Source organism: Lissotriton helveticus, chromosome 2_2 (assembly GCF_964261635.1).
Source record: "Lissotriton helveticus chromosome 2_2, aLisHel1.1, whole genome shotgun sequence".
Classification (NCBI taxonomy): domain Eukaryota; kingdom Metazoa; phylum Chordata; class Amphibia; order Caudata; family Salamandridae; genus Lissotriton; species Lissotriton helveticus.
The window spans coordinates 482,398,814-482,416,279 of NC_136060.1; the positions used below are offsets into that span (position 1 = coordinate 482,398,814).

The following is a 17,466-nucleotide window of genomic DNA, read 5'->3' on the forward strand; positions in this document are numbered from 1 at the left end:
TTGAGGAGCCTTCTCATGTATTTATTCTCCTCTACCTGCAATTTATCTGAATTGACGAACCCCCAGAGTTCTGCCCAATACGCCACCTTAGAATAGCAGATAGAGTTATATAAATTCATCATTTGCTTTGGGGACCACCGTCCCAATCTGCGACCAAAATTCATTATTGCCCCTGTGCTTGACAATAGCCTGTTACAACGCTCCTCGAGTAATACTTTAAAATTTAAATGCCCATCAAATAAAATGCCCAGGTAAGAGAAGGACTGCACCTTCTCTAGTTTATGTGCACCTAATTCTATAATTGAAACATTTCCTTGGTTTTAACCCTGCTTACATTACATACGACTTGGTTACATTGGCAGATAGATCTAAATTATACATAAAGTCCATGAAGCCATCCATTAATGTCTGTAGTCCCCGTGGAGTACGTGCCAACAATACCGTGTCGTCAGCGTAGAGTAGGACTGGGATTGATCTTGTACCTACACTTGGAGAATCCACATTTAGGCTTAGTAGGGCTTGTTCTAAACCATTTATATACAAAGAGAACAAGAATGGTGCCAAAATGCACCCTTGTCGCACACCACTTGTGCAAGTGAAGGGGTCTGTGCATCCACCCTCCAAATTATATCTTGCATGGGCCGTCGTGTTCCAGTGTAGGGTTTTTAGGATCTTTAAAAGGTCCTGATCTGCCCCTGAATTACTCAATTGGTCCCACAGCTTCTCTCTATTTACACAGTCAAATGCTTCGGTGAGGTCCATAAAGGCTAAATAAACCGCTTCAGTACCGGCAAGAGTATATTTATCCCTCAATAGGTATAAGTTTAGGCATTTATCTGTGGTTGATCTATTAGCCCTGAATCCATACTGGACATCACTAATAATGTGTTGGTCCTCAGCCCAAATCATCAGGCGATTTAGGACGACACGTCCCAGAACTTTAGCCGTGACGTCTATAAGGGAAATTGGGCGGTAACACTGCGGGTTATCTCTATTCCCCTTTTTAAAGATGGGCACTATTGTGGCAGATGACCAGGAGCGGGAAAGCCCTGTAGCTGTAGCAGCGTTTAATATTCTTGTTAAAATTGGAGCCCACAGATCCACTTTACTTAGGTAGAGGTACATCGGAATCCATCCGGTCCCGGTGCCTTATTTTTAGTGATACCCGCAGTGACCTCCTCTAGGGAGAATTCAAGTGTTACATTCCACCTCCCCGGCCCCTCACCCTTATCCGGCGGCTCCTTATACCTCCGATTGTAAAGCCCTCTGAAGTGCTCCACCCACTGTTCCAGGAGACAATTAGATCTTATCTGAGGGCTATTTGCGTCTTGAAAACAGGGATTATTAATTATCTTCCAAAAGGTCGACATATCCCTCCTTTCAGTGGCTCCTCTTAGGTCCTCCCAGGTTTGGGTTTGGAGGGCCTTCTTTCGTCGATTTAACTCCTGCCTATAATTTTGCCTACATTGCATCACCCCTTGTTTGTCCCTTGGGTTGCCTCTCAGAGCAGCTCGGAACTTTCTCTGTGCGAGAGAGCAAGCTTTATCCAACTACCTAGGATCCTTTTTCGGCTTGCCCTGCCCCATTGATTTTAAGAGGGCGTCTATTAGCTGACCCATTTCTTCGAAGAGGACCACTAGACGCGACCCATCCACTGATAGGTCTAAACATTTCTCTAGAAGCAGTCCGCCCTCTTTAGCTAAAGATCTATAAAAGTCTTCCCCATTGACTCTCGTCCATTTCAAGCGCCTACCCTGATCAGTGATCTTTTCTACATTTGAGCCCATCACCCTCTTGGTCGCCCTGCTTACATTTGATGCTAATAAAGACAATTCTAGGAGATTGTGGTCACTAAAACCACTCAATTCTATTAAAAAAAAGCTGTACCCTTTTCTTTAACAAATGAGACACTATAATAAAATCAATGAAGGGGCTACAACCCCTTCCTTTGAAAGTGGGGATAACCCGCTCGTTAGGGTCAACAACCAGTAGGTCCATTGTGTGTTCGAGCATTTGTTTACTCATCACCCTACTCAATTCCCTGCCCTCTAGGGTGTGCTCGAAATGCGGCCCCTCCTCCAAGTTACAGGAGGTCCAGTCTTCTTTAAGGGGTAGCAGGTTTGGGCACAAGTGACAATTAAAATCCCCCACGACTAAAAGCATGGGCACCATTGTACCCTGCTTCTGCTCCTTCAGGCGGCTTAATCTATCATCAAGCTCTCTCGCTCTGGAGCCTCTTGAATTATAGAAATTCACCAGGTTTATATTAAAGTCCCTATTTCTAAACCCAAGACCTAACAGATCTTTTGAATTCCATTTTAAATCAACCCAGCTCCCTCCCAAAGACACATCTACAAGTATTAAAAGTCCTCCCCTCGCTCTTCCGGCCATGGATTTACTTGCTGGTATCCTGAATGATTTATACCCGACTAAATGAAAATTAGTGTGGTCTGCCTCCCAAGTTTCCTGGAAGCACATTATTTGGAACTTTCTGATATATTCCAACCACTCCTAATTCTGAGATTTTGATGCCAGGCCTGCAACGTTCCAGGATACTAGTTCAATAGTGCTCCCTATTATATCTGCATCGGGGCAGAGGCCTATGATAAATTTGTCAATACTTTGGGGTGCCTCAATTCCGGGAGTCCTTATTTTGAATGGAGCGAGCTGATGGGTCTTCAATATAATTTTGCTTGCTTGCTCCTCCGCCTGTGGTTTTGGGTTTGTCAAGGCCTTAATCGGAGCATTCTCGTTGTCTGATTCCACTCCCTGAAGTCAATCCACTTCACTAAGGTGTCTGCCCCATTGGAGTGGTGCATGCCTGTTGTCCAAAGGTAGAGCCAACCCAACCCCCCCTTGTGGTCATTACCCGCTGATCGTATGTGTCTCCCCCGTCCAATACATCAGCCCATGAATCATTCCTCACCCCTGCCTCCCCCCTTTGGACCTATTTGGCTTGCCAAAACTGGCCCCATGCCCATTACCGCACTCAAGATTCGGTATACCAACTGGTGGAACATAAAAATATCTTAAGTTCCGAGCCTGGACAGGAGATCGTGAGTTTATCCAGGGGCCCCAACAAACATGATCCACCACCATGGGGTCATTAAAATGAATGACAATGCAATCTCCTGCTGTATGTTTTTTGTGCTGCCTCCTACCCAGTTCACTCTTCTTACTGAGAGGATTTTACACCTTACATCTTGGGGCAATGGTCTATTTAAATTTAGCCAATGTGTTGTCTTGTTCTTAAGTTGGTCATTGGATTCGGTTTTGCCATCTGCCAATTCTGGAACACCGGTCAAGACAACAACATAGGGGGTACATTCAGGGGGTAGGTCTAAGTGGGGACGCAGTTTAATTGCCTCATACCTGTCCCTAACCCTAACATTACTTTGGGTTATGCCCTGTGCATTTAACGGGACTGTGATTCCTCCACTCACTGAACCTCCCCTTAAATTATTTGGGCCTGTGGGATGGGCGGCCGGGCCCGTTGTTAATGTTACTCTCAAACTAGGACAGCAGTGTCCCTTCCTCCCTCACTCCCTACTGACTTGTTTACACCTCCATCAGTTGCCACTTCCTTCCCATTACGTCCCAAGGAGAACATTATCAAGCCTTCTAGTTTCTCCAGTCTATCTTCTATTAGTGAGAGTTTGTCCATTAGTGGCTCCAGTGACGATGAAATAAGGGGGCCTATTTTCTGCCAGTGCACTTCTTCTGGCTCCACTAGATCAATTGTATTATCATCCATCCTGGTGATAGCTACGACTTGTGCATTTTCATGTGGGACTTCGATGATTGGTGAGTCCATATCTGGCAGCACACTCTGTTTATTAAATATTTAATATTTATACATATAGACAATGTCCTGAGTTGTCCTTTTGGAGCCTTTTCTAAAATAATTATTTCTGTGGTCTAGCCATACCCTCTCGATTTAAAAAAAAAAAAGTTCCATATGTGATCACTTTGCTAAGATATTGCAGTTTTAACTATTGCCATGCTTTACGAGTTGCAATATTCTGCTTCCACTTGGCCCGCGAAACCTATTTTTATTTAAAAATCACAAGACATTAAGATTTAAAAAAATAATACTGATCCTCTCCCTTGCAGGTCAGCTGCTTTATAGACCGACCCTTTAACAAGGTGACCCAGTGAAAATGAAAAGGCCATTCTAGGTTTTAGACGAAGCACAAATGCTGTGAATGCATTGTCACTTCTCAAAGCGTAGAGTTCACTTTTACCCAAGTGAGTTAATGCAGGATGTCCTGACTGTATTCCCATCTTTATATCTTTTCAAAAGTATATTGAGTCTCGTTGCAGTGATAACTGCATGAACTCATAAGGAAGACATCTGTCCCATGGGACACTGATGCTTTTAAGGGGCAGTGGATGCGTTATAGCCAAAGTAAGATAACACTGCTCGAAAGGTAATACCTCCTTCAGAGGACACATCACTGGACCAGCAGCGACAATGATGGTTAGTGTTTTGATGATCAGTATTTGCTATTGGCAGATAACATTAGCAGGGAAATGGCGAAATGGCAAAAGGTAATATGGGGTCGATTCACAAAAGTAATTTGAGACAAAATCCTAACTTTACGACTTTTGGTTTTCACAAAGGGCATTTAGAAGTAGTAAAGTTAGGATTTTGTCTCAGTTAAACTTATAAATTAAGTAAAACTTAAGTTTAATTGAGACAAAAGCCTAACTTTACTATTCCTAAATGCCCTTTGTGAAAATCGAAAGACGTAAAATTAGGATTTGGTCTCCAATTACTTTTTGGTATCAGGCCCATGATTTTATTTAAAGAAAGTTATTTTACAAGACATATACATGAAAACACATCCTTAGTAGTCAAGTCAAGTAAAAATAATCTTTATTCAGCTGATACGGCCATAACAGACAAATGTACAATATATCACACTTAAAAATCATCATGAATAAAATTCAGAAATGTAACATTTGTCATTAAATGTTAAAAACATAAACAGCAATGTACCATTAAAATACAATTAAACAATGATAGGTAAATTAAGAACCATAGAAAACAAAGAAATAAACATAAAACACTCCATCCCAACCCTGATACAGTATTGGCCCTGCATAGTTCTCCCTGCTCTAATGACGGCTTTAAAAATAGGACTCATGCTAAAGCAAACGGTAGGGGTATTCAATAATTGCAGGTGATATACATCTTCCCTACACCTGTGATGGTCAAGGGATTTAAACAGTGGCTCAATAAAGTGGTTACATGTATGTTTAAAATAGGAACAGAAACACATAAAGGGCCCGACTACGTGTTTGGTGGTGCGGGGGTCGGACCACCACTCCGGACCGCCACTCCGCACCACCACCAAACCAGCGTGAGAACCGCCCACTGTATTATGACTTATTTACGCACTGAAGGGTGGTTTCTTTGGCATTCCCACGGAGGTGTCTATAAAATAGGCCCCGCAATCAGGACTTCAAAGTCCATGACGTGCTGGAACTGGGGGTGAATGCACCCTGTGTGCATCCACATGGAGTGAGGCACAAGCATTCATCGCCACCACTGTTTTAATGGAGGAAAGACCTCCATGAAATCAGTGGCAGTGGGTTAAGTTGTAATATGCTTGACGGGACTGTAGTGGTCCTGCCAAGCATATTACTGCCTCAAAACCGCAGCCCCACCTCCAGGGAACGCAATGGCGACTGTTCCTTTAGAGCGAAGGAGCGCCACCCGCTTACCACCACTTGCAATTATAAAACGGGTTTAAACCCATTTTTTTTATTGTTTTATTTTAATCCCCTGGACCCGCCCCCAGGACTCTGACGCATCTTGGGGGTGGGTCCAGGGGATGACACTACTCGTGGGGGAATGGTGGAACTCCATTCACTGCGCATGAGGGTTTAGCCATCTGTCTCAGGCTGGCCAAACCCTCATGCGCAGCAAAGCTCTCTCCGACCCCAGCTGCATTGTTGGGGCTGGAGAGAGCAGGCACAGGCTCCCAATCTGCCTGGGAGTGCAAGTTGCCGGCGCTCAGGCCAATCCCAATGCTGCTTTACTGCAGAGTCATGATTGGCCGCAGTGCAGTCTGGGAGTTTGTGCCCTGAAGAAGAAGCCTGGAGGAGCATGTTGCAGCATCGGCGTTTAGGTAAGGTTTTCTTTTTATTTATTTTTTGCCGCTGAACCTCCCCCCCTCCTCTGGCCCGGCCCGGCACTTTGACAGTGGACGGGCCACTACTGAGGGAACGGCGGTTCATTGGCAGAGTCGGCAGTCCCAGGGTGGCACGATCGCCATGGTCATAATCTGACCGCCACCTCCGCCTTTCATCAGTCGGGCGGGCCCTGACCACCAGACTCGAAATTAGGCCCCTACTGTAATAGAGACTGTTCAGAGATGCCATCAGTGGGACAGGGAGGGGGCAGAGTGCCCCAAAAATGCTTGAGGACTAGCAAAACATAAAAGCCACCACACAGTCCTAGTTCTGAAGCGGAAAAGCAGAGATCTCTCATCCTTAGTATTTTATACATTTACAAAGAACCATAAGTCCACCAAAGGTATGTGGCGACACAATTTCCACAAACGCCTCCGATGGGAGTAAATGGGCAGAAAAAGACAAAGGGACACCAAGGTGGAAATGGGATGTACAATGTAGGTTCTATACAATGCGTACCTCTGCACCCCAGAGGCAGAAGAACGGGAATATTCTTTCATTGAAGGAAGCCACAGTGAAGGTGTGGAGATGCTCCATGGTCTCTGTGTTGTACAGAAACAGCCGTCCTGCTTTGTAGTCCAGGTACAATCCCAGCTTCTTGGGGGGGTCGTGGAGAGACAGGCGGTCTTCAGGAGAGGAGCCAGTGCAGCAGGATGATTGAGCGGTGACTGCCCAGTAATCACTAAACCAAAACAAACCCCAGATTTCGTCCTTAGGCAACTTTCTGTTTCTACTTACAGACTCTCTGGCAACTCCTGCAAACCAACCTTCTCCCTCTTTCAACACCTGCACCTCCCAGTAATGCTTCCCTGATTTGAACCCCTTTGTCCCCAAAATACACTTTTCAGAAGTGAATCTTTTGTGATTGTCAGGCAGAGTCTCCTGTCTCTCTGTCCATCTCACACGTCTCCCGCTTTCAGACAGGATCAGGGCAGGGTAGGCCGTGTCTGGATCCAGAGTGACAGGCACTGCAGAAAGAGGAGAGACTTAAGATTTACTGTGACCACAGAACACAAACTGATACTAAGTGCAAAGTCAGACCAGGACTGCAGAAACAACTGAGGTTGTAGAGGTTTGTTTTGGTGCATAGAGAGAGCCAGAGAGGTATTCTATGTCAGGTCTGGAAGTGCAGCTTATACGTTTACTTAGCCATACAAAGTCATCAATAAAACTAGTACGGTCAAACTACACAAAAATAAAACCACTTTTGGGACTACATCTCCCATGAGTTCTCAGAATTCTATAAGAATTTCACATTCAATCAGCAATCAATGCTACATAATCTTATTGTAGTTTGGAAACTAAAAATCCTTGGAGCTCAATGGGAATTGAGAAATGCTGCTGGCCTCATGCTGGAACCTCCAATGCTCAGGCGACAACCTTCTATGAAACAAGCAACAAGGATCTAGAAGTCGCTTCCGCCAGCTCTTAGTACAATGTGGAGTCTTTCCACATTTACAAAGGATCTCAAAATCCTCCTCTCTGAGAGACACTTTGTTGAAGCTTGATCACTTCCCCCCTTTTTGACTTATCAAATCTATCCAAGTCCAATCTGCCTGGCCTTTCTCCCCTGATTTGAACTGCTGGGTCTACGTGCTTTATTTATGCGTATCTCTTATTTGTATAATGATAATTGTGCATATTCTTCTTTTTAATCTCTTGTAAAGGGCTTAGATGCCATTAGACCATATTTGTGCTACAGAAAACATCAACATTAAAATATATATTCCCTCAGGAGAACCAGTACCCCTGGTTTTATTCACTGCTCGGTAGCCAAATTAGTGCTTGCTTCTTCTGAGGGGTGGTTACGGGTTATTGTTTATTCCTCTTCCCATTACAATCTCTGCGCTTCTTTCACCAAACTCCTTGTCTGCGTAAAAAGAGCCTGCAGTGGAGGGTAGGTATCTGGGTAAAACAACCTGCAGGAGGGTAGGTATCTGGTCAAAGGGTGTAGATGTCGTATGGTTATCAGGCCAGATAGTTTCTTCCATTCTTTCATGCAGTGATGCATCCACAGGTGTACCAGACTCAATCCTCTTTCGTGTAGCATCGTGTCCACAGGTGTACCTGCTCACCACTCTTTCGTGTAGCGTTGTGTCCACGGATGTACCTGGTTCACCACTCTCTTGTGCAGCGCTATGTCCACAGGTGTACCTGGCTCACCACTCTTTCGTGCAGCATAGTGTCCACAGGTGTACCTGCTCACCTCTCTTTCGTGTAGCGTTGTGTCCACAGGTGTACCTGCTCACCACTCTTTCATGTAGCGTTATGTCTACAGGTGTACCAGACTCAATCCTCTTTCGTGTAGCATAGTGTTCACAGGTGTACCTGCTCACCACTCTTTCGTGTAGCGTTGTGTCCACAGGTGTACTTGGCTCACCACTCTCTCATGCACCGTTATGTCCACAGGTGTACCTGGCTCACCACTCTTTCGTGCAGCATAGTGTTCACAGGTGTACCTGCTCACCACTCTTTCCTGTAGCATAGTATCCACAGGTGTACCTGGCTCACCGCTCTTTCGTGCAGCATTGTGTCCTCAGGTGTATCTGGCTCACCACTCTTTCATGTAGCGTTGTGTCCATAGGTGTACCTGCTCACCACTCTTTCATGTAGCGTTCTGTCCACAGTTGTACCTGCTCACCACTCTTTCGTGTAGCATAGTGTCCACTGGTGTACCTGCTCACCACTCTTTCGTGTAGCGTTGTGTCCACAGGTGTACCTGCTCTCCACTCATTCATGTAGCGTTGTGTCCACAGGTGTACCTGGCTCACCACTCTATTGTTTAGCGTTGTGTCCACGGGTGTACCTGGCTCACCACTCTTTCGGGTAGCTTTGTGTCCACAGGTGTACCTGCTCACTACTCTTTCATGTAGTATAGTGTCCACAGGTGTACCTGTCTCACCACTCTTTCGTGTAGCGTTGTGTCCACACAGGTGTTCCTGGCTCCCCACTCTGTCGTGCAGCATTATGTCTACTAGTGTACCTGCTCACCACTCTTTTGTGTAGCGTTGAGCCAACAGGTGTACCTGCTCACCACTCTTTCGTGTAGCATAGTGTCCACTGGTGTACTTGGTTCACCACTCTTTCGTGTAGCATTTTGTCCACAGGTGTACCTGTTTCACCACTTTTTTGTGTAGCATAATGTCCACAGGTGTACCTTGATCAACACTCTTTCGTACAGCGTTATGTCCACAGGTGTAACTGGCTCACCACTCTTTTGTGCAGCGCTGCCTCCACAGGTGTACCTGCTCACCACTCTTTCATGTAGCATAGTGTCCACAGGTGTACCTGCTCACCACTCTTTCGTGTAGCATAGTGTCCACAGGTGTACCTGCTCACCCCACTTTTGTGCAGCATAGTGTCCAAAGGTGTACCTGGCTCACCACTCTTTTGTGTAGCATAGTGTCCACAGGTGTACCTGCTCACCACTCTTTCGTGTAGCATAGTGTCTACAGGTGTACCTGGCTCTCCACCCTTTCGTGCAGTGTTATGTCTACACGTGTACCCGGCTCACCACTCTTTTGTGTATCGCTGCCTCCACAGGTGTACCTACTCACCACTCTTTCATGTAGCATAGTGTCCACAGGTGTACCTGGCACACCACTCTTTCATGCAGCGCTATATCTACAGGTGTACCTGGCTCACCACTCTTTTGTGCAACGCTGCCTCCACGATGAACCTGCTCACCATTCTTTTGTGTAGTGTTATGTCTACAGGTGCCCCTGGCTCACCACTCTTTTGTGTAGCATTGTGTCCACAGGTGTACCTGGCTCACCACTCTTTCGTGTAGCGTTGGGTCTACAGGTGTTCCTGGCTCACCTCTCTTTTATGCAGCGCTGCCTCCACAGGTGTACCTGCTCACCACTCTTTCGTGTAGCGTTATGTCTACAGGTGTACCTGGCTCACCACTCTTTCATGTAGCATAGTGTCCACAGGTGTACCTCCTGCTCACCACTCTTTCATGTAGCGTTATGTCTACATGTGTACCTGGCTCACCACTCTTTCGTGTAGCGTTGTGTCCACAGGTGTACTTGCTCACCACTCTTTTGTGCAGCGCTGCCTCCACAGGTGTACCTGCTCACCACTCATTCATGTAGCGTTATGTCTACAGGTGTTCCTAGCTCACAACTCTTTCATGTAGACTCTGTAGAAATTCGGGGTGGGGATAGGATAACATATCTCAGACAATTAGAGGCACATTGGATCTGCAGATTGAGATCTGTGAACCATGTCTTAAATATAAATAATGAGTTTCACCATTTTCTGTAGAACCTTGTATCCTCAGAACCTGCAATTCTCCCCTTCAGATTTGGCATTGAAAAAATGAGCTACTTATTTGGCCCCTGAACATCATTCTCGACCTTGGACCATTCCGCAATGGTGCCCATCAGTGATTGTACATTAAAAACGCATTAGATGACTGTCGAACCTTGACCATTTTTGCAATTGCGCCTATCAGTGATTTTATATCAAAAACGTATCAGATCACTACCGTATCTTGACCATTTTTGTAATGGCGCCCATCAGTGATTTTATATCGAAAACGTATTCGATCACTGCCTTATCTTGACCATTTCGCAATGGCGCCTAATAGTGATTTTGTATTGGAAACCTATTGGATCACTGTCGACCTTTGACCATTGTGTAATGGCACCCTTTGATGATTTTATATTAGGGAACGCATTGGATTACTGCCGACCTTTGATCATCTTGTAATGGCGCCCATTAATGCTTTTGCACTAAGAACACATTGGATATCTGCCGGATTTTGACTGTCACGCTACTCACCTTCATCTGACCGGTCAAAGATGGCGATCCTTTATGAATGGAATATATGTATCTATATCCGAGCGAGACATCCGTAATAGGGAGTTGATATATATAAGTTTATTATCCACTTCATATTAGTTTGTTATGTGACAATGGTGACCTTTTTTGTCGAATGTGTCCCAGTCTTATGGAATCTGATTATTACAATATATCTCTTACTCTCTTTTTTTGACCATTGCAAGATGGCGGTTATTATTTAGAGAGCGTATACGTCATCATGGCTCGACGAAAATCTAGGCTTATTGACAATTTAATTTGATAATTGGATGTTAGCATTTGATCAGTGCGGTATATAAACACACGCTTTAAAATACTTTGTTGAACCAGATGACTGCACGCTTCACTACACGCCGACACTCTCTTTACGGTGAGCAATCGTTAGGGGAAAGCGGGTTCTTTCTCGGTTAAGGATCCTAGTTTATTCGGCGGATTTTCTTTATTGTTATTAAACTATTGGTGATATAAATGTGCTGACTCATACCATGAAGTTTACAATGAAACTATTTGATAGCAGTTCATAATAATTTAAGATGGCTGCCATTTGGTGCGTCTTATATCCAAACGATTGTTGAGGTTGTCCGCCATCACATTGACTTATACAATAAGGAACACTGTCTGTAAAACGGACTTTAGTGTAAACCGTTTGTGGTAGCAATAGACGCCATGTGTGTGTCTTTTTATCTTTTGCGTACGATTTATAATCCCGCCAGGATTACCGATAGCTTGCTTTAAGGCTCACAGCTTACTCTGAGTCTCCCGAATATTGCGACCCCTAATTATAGAACACACCCACATAGGCTTTCTTAATTGCAACCAAAAATCTTTTTGTGGTCTGGGTTAGAATGCCATCTCCCTATACGTATTTTGACTAGGCCAAGATGGCCGCTTACGTCTATAAGAAATGGGTACGTCGTATATAGGAGATCCTATACGCCCTGTGTTTTTAATATAGACCGTACCTACATAGCTTGCTTATTGTAACACTTCTAAAAATATTTGCTAGTAACTTGATGTTAACAACCCGAAATTTTAGGTTTTTTAATTGAACTAAATGCGCAATACATATGTTGTGCTTTATGGGTCATCTTTTCTTTAATTTTTCTTATCTTTCCTCCTTAGGCCTTTACTTTTTATAACCATCAAAAAATGGGAACTATTCATATCATGGAATTATGACTATTTATCGTTCCATGAAGTAAGTAACCAAAACTGACATATTTCTCTCATAGATTCGGTTACGTAAGGTGGATTTATATAGGTGAAATATAAAACGATGTAAAATAAAAATCTTGTTCCCATTGTCTACTACTCAACCATGAGATCGATAATGGATTATATGAAATAGATAACATTTGAGGACTTGGGTGATTATTATACGACTATGAATAAAGGAAGAAATAACTAGCAGTTCTTGATGTAACTACTATATCATTATTCTTGAAGCAAATATGTGAAGTGTTAAATATACACTATCCCTTTACAGATAAACTGAACCTCAAGTGTGAAGACTAATGAGAAGCCTTGCTATATAAAGAATTTTGACAAGGTATTTGTTGAATATATCAAGTACAATCACATTTAAATGAATGTGTTTTTGCTTTTTAAAGAAATTTGACAAGGCATTTTAACAAGCATTGGGAAAAAAATGCATCTGAATCATTCGGATAACCCTCATGGGCATATAAAAAACTAATTGCCCACGCTAAAACCGAATGGGAGGAGAACCAATGGGAAGAGCTCACTAGGTCCTTAGCAACCAAGGATCAACGAATGTTCTGGAGATTAGTAAACGGGGGGTCGGGGAATCTCCTTTCGGCAATTGAGCCAAATATTGCACCAGAGGTGTGGCAGGCACACTTTCAATCCCTATATAGCTCTGAGCCGGGAGAACCTACCAACGACACCGGAGTTGGCTGGCCCGACTATGAGGGGGATCCAATAAGATTGGACGAGGTCAAGGTTGCAATAGCTGGACTAACCTCGGGAAAGGCGCCAGGTTTGGACGGCCTACCCGGGGATTTGTTCAAGCAGGAGCCCACCATCTGGGTCCCCTACCTTGTCACCCTGTTCAATGGAGTTCTTAACGGCATGGAAATCCCCAGTACTTGGCTGGGGGCGGAGGTGGTCCCCATATTCAAAAAGGGCTCGCCTCTTCTCCCAGCCAACTACAGACCAATCAGTCTAATCGATGTGTCGCAGAAGCTGTTTGGTAGGGTATTGCTGAACCGGCTTCAGGACTGGGCAGAAGAGCTGGGTGTTCTTAGCCCGTACCAGGCGGGATTTAGAAAGGGAGTCCCCACAGTGGACCAGGTTTTTCGATTAAACATGATCTACTGGAGGGCTGCGATATTCGAGGGCGGCAGCCTATACACAATTTTTGTGGATCTGCGGGCCGCCTTCGACCTGGTGCCCAGAGGGAAACTTTGGAGCGTTTTGGCCGAGATGGGCGTACCACCGGACATCCTGATAATCTTGCAGAGATTACACCACAACAATTATGCCCGTGTGAGGTGCGGGAGGTCCGGGGCACTGACGGATAGATTCCCCGTTGACCGAGGGGTTAGGCAGGGTTGTGTGCTGGCACCGACCCTGTTTTGCCTCTTTGTCAACGGGGTAATCGCCCACCTAAATGCCACCGAATACACTGACGCCCCTAAATTGAACGGCAGCAGGGTGCCTGCAATCATGTTTGCAGACGACACCCTGCTGCTGTCCAAAACCCCAATGGGGATACAGAGGATCCTTGATTCGTTCGTGTCCTTTTGCACTGACCGAGGCTTAGAAATTAATGTGGGCAAAACCAAGTTTATGGTCCTGAACCCAAGACAAAAACTGCGGCCGAATCCACTTTTGGGAGCCTCACGGCTCGAGAGAGTCCCCACCTTTAAATATCTTGGTGTAACTCTCAATGAAACCATGTCTTGGGGATCACATCAGAGCAGGGCCAACCTCAAATTGGTTCAGACCACAGGGGGTATCACGCGGATGATGAACCGCTCCACATACCGCCCGTTGGGGCCGCTCATCCAGATCTACAAAGCTCAGGCCAGGGGCACTACTATGTATGGTGCGGAACTGTGGGGACATATACCTTGCCGCAGTTTGTCCTCAACTGAGAATAACTTCATCAGGCAGATGGTTGCGCTTCCGGCCAGCACCCCACTCCTCCCCTTGAGACTAGATCTGGGTCTGCGACCAATAGCTGACGAACTAGGGCTGAGACCCATATCCTTCTGGCGAAGGTTGTGGAGTAGTGAAGATCTTCTTGCCTACAGGGCGGAACTGATGGAGCTGTTAACCCACCCGAAAGCCCTATTGATCCCCTGGATAAAATATATCCAGAAATCCTGTATGATCCTGGGGTTCCCTGACCTTTGGTCCAACCCGGCTAATGCCTCATTACACATCCCAAAGAGAGCTTTGGCCATCGCCTATCATGAACAAAAATTAGCCATGGCCTTAGTTAGCCGGGGTGAAGGGTCACTTACCTCTGTTTTTGTGCAAAGCAAGGACTCGTACAGGTTGGAGAGAGTTCTAGACGCCATTTCCCCCGTGCTGGCCAGGAAGTTGTTTCTCCAATGGAGATATGGCACATTGCCCTTACGATCTTTTATCAGCTCCTGGTCAACACCCCCTTCCACAAAGCAGTGCCCGGCCTGCGCAGGTGCGGAGGAAAGCGATCTACACGTGGTCCTGTTTTGTCCAGTGTATAAGGCAGCGAGGAAATATTGGCTCCTACCATTGATTAGAAACCTGGGTTGTAGGGAGTACCTTCCAATGTATAGAATTTTAAAAACTGATGCTTCCACCCTAACTGTGTTTGCAATAGCGAAATTTCTCACCAATGTGTGGCACACTCGCACCCGTATTTTGAAGACGCAGGCCCTCTCTCAATGTTAAGGTTTACACTTTTAAATGTAATTCTTTTAGCATGCAATTCTAAGGTTTTTACTATATAAGTATGCATCGATTGATTATGCATGTCGATTTTATGCTGATTTATATATGTTTTATTGTATATCTTTGGTGGCCAACGGCCGAAATAAAGATTGAATGATGATGAAAATGATGTAAAATAAAAATCTTGTTCCCATTGTCTACTACTCAACCATGAGATCGATAATGGATTATATGAAATAGATAACATTTGAGGACTTGGGTGATTATTATACGACTATGAATAAAGGAAGAAATAACTAGCAGTTCTTGATGTAACTACAATATCATTATTCTTGAAGCAAATATGTGAAGTGTTAAATATACACTATCCCTTTACAGATTAACTGAACCTCAAGTGTGAAGACTAATGAGAAGCCTTGCTATATAAAGAATTTTGACAAGGTATTTGTTGAATATATAAAGTACAATCACATTTAAATGAATGTGTTTTTGCTTTTTAAAGAAATTTGACAAGGCATTTTAACAAGCATTGGGAAAAAAATGCATCTGAATCATTCGGATAACCCTCAACTAAAAAGATATGTCAACATAGCTTAATAATAAAAAGCAACATCGTTAGATATTTATTGTTAGTATCTAATAACTGGTTCTATGATCGTGATATCAGTTCCTCAATTTGTTCTCCCTTTGAATAGGCGTACAATACTTATCTTTGATGTGGATAAATGTTTATTGAATTTTTGTCTGGTTTCCTTACTGTTCACACAAATATGAGTTGAAATGTGTATAGATTGTTTGTAAATAGATTACAATTACTCATATGTAAAATATTTTATGTTTTATATTTTTAATATAGCCCTGAAGAAGTCCGAAGTCCGAAACGCGTTGGCTATTGGTTTTAATCATCATTTGTGAATAAAGAACCTCTTTTTGCTGAAGAACCTGACTTTGGAATTCTTGGGAGAACGATTAGAAAGCTAATTGAATTTTGTGAATAACACTATTGAAACTGTATTATCACCATATTAACTTTTGATGGGTGCGGGGTCATTTTTGTGCAATTTGACTTGAAAGCCAAGTTTCTTGGCTTTCTATTATTGGGATCTAGGGGATTGTGTCCCAGACCTCCAGCACCTACATACTCTTATACTTTAGGGATTTCATTACCAGTGCGGGCAGAGCAGCCTTAATCCCCTTTTCTGGTTTGAACTCTTTCATGTAGCGTTGTGTCCACAGGTGTACCTGCTCACCACTCTTTCGTGTAGCATAGTGTCCACAGGTCTACCTGGCTCACCACTCTTTCGTGCAGAGTTGTATCCACAGGTGTACCTGCTCACCACTCTTTTGTTTAGCGTTATGTCTACAAGTATACTTGACTCACTCCTCTTTTGTGTAGCATAGTGTCCACAGGTGTACCTGGCTCACCACTCTTCCATTCTGCATTATGTCCACAGATGTACCTGGCTCACCACTCTTTCATGCAGTGTTATGTCCACAGGTGTTCCTGGCTCACCACTCTTTTATGCAGCGTTCTGTCCACAGGTTTACCTGCTCACCACTCTTTCGTTTATCATTATGTCTACAGGTGTACCTGACTCACTCCTCTTTCATGTAGCATAGTGTTCACAGGTGTACCTGGCTCACCACTCTTTCTTGCAGCGTTATGTCCACAGGTGAACCTGGCTCACCACTCTTCCGTGCAGCGTTATGTCCAAAGATGTACCTGGCTCACCACTCTTTCGTGCAGTGTTATGTCTACAGGCGTTCCTTGCTCACCACTCTTCCGTGCAGTGTTATGTCCACAGGTGTACCTGGCTCACCACTCTTCCGTACAGCTATATGTCAAAAGATGTACCTGGATCACCACTCTTTCGTACAGCGTTATGTCCACAGGTGTACCTGGCTCACCACTCTTCCGTGCAGCGGTATGTCCACAGGTGTATCTGCTTACCACTCTTCCATGTAGCATAGTGTCCACATGTGTACCTGCTCACCACTCTTTCATGTAGCGTTGTGTCCACAGGTGTACCTGCTCACCACTCTTCCATGCAGCATTAGGTCCACAGGAGTACCTGGCTCACCACTTTTTCTTGTAGCATAGTGTCCACAAGGGTACCTGCAGACCACTCTTTCGTGTAGTGTTATATCTATATGTGTACCTGGCTCATCACTCTTTCTTGTACAGTTGTGTCCACAGTTGTATCTGCTCTCCCCTCTTTTTTGCAGCGCTGCCTCCACAGGTGTACCTGTTCAACACTCTTTCCTGAAGCGTTGTGTCCACAGGTGTACCTGCTCACCACTCTTCCATGCAGCGTTGTGTTCACAGGTGTACCTGGCTCACCACTTTTTCTTTTACCTGCAGACCACTCTTTCGTGTAGCGTTATATCTACATGTGTACCTGGCTCATCACTCTTTCGTGTAGCGTTGTGTACACAGTTGTATCTGCTCTCCACTCTTTTGTGCAGCGCTGCCTCCACAGGTGTACCTGCTCACCACTCTTTCGCGTAGCGTTATGTCTACAGGTGTACCTGGCT

At 44.6% G+C, this 17,466-nt stretch overlaps 1 protein-coding gene across 1 annotated transcript in view; it reads right to left on the reverse strand.

The window, feature by feature from the left end:
- Positions 1–6,645: 6,645 nt before the first annotated feature.
- Positions 6,646–17,466, reverse strand: part of LOC144821898 (E3 ubiquitin-protein ligase TRIM7-like) — a 162,393-nt gene continuing 151,572 nt past the window's right edge. The window contains exon 6 of the mRNA XM_078679046.1: positions 6,646–7,169. Within this exon, the coding sequence (XP_078535172.1) occupies positions 6,646–7,169 (524 nt within the window). The remainder of the gene's footprint in view (positions 7,170–17,466) is intronic.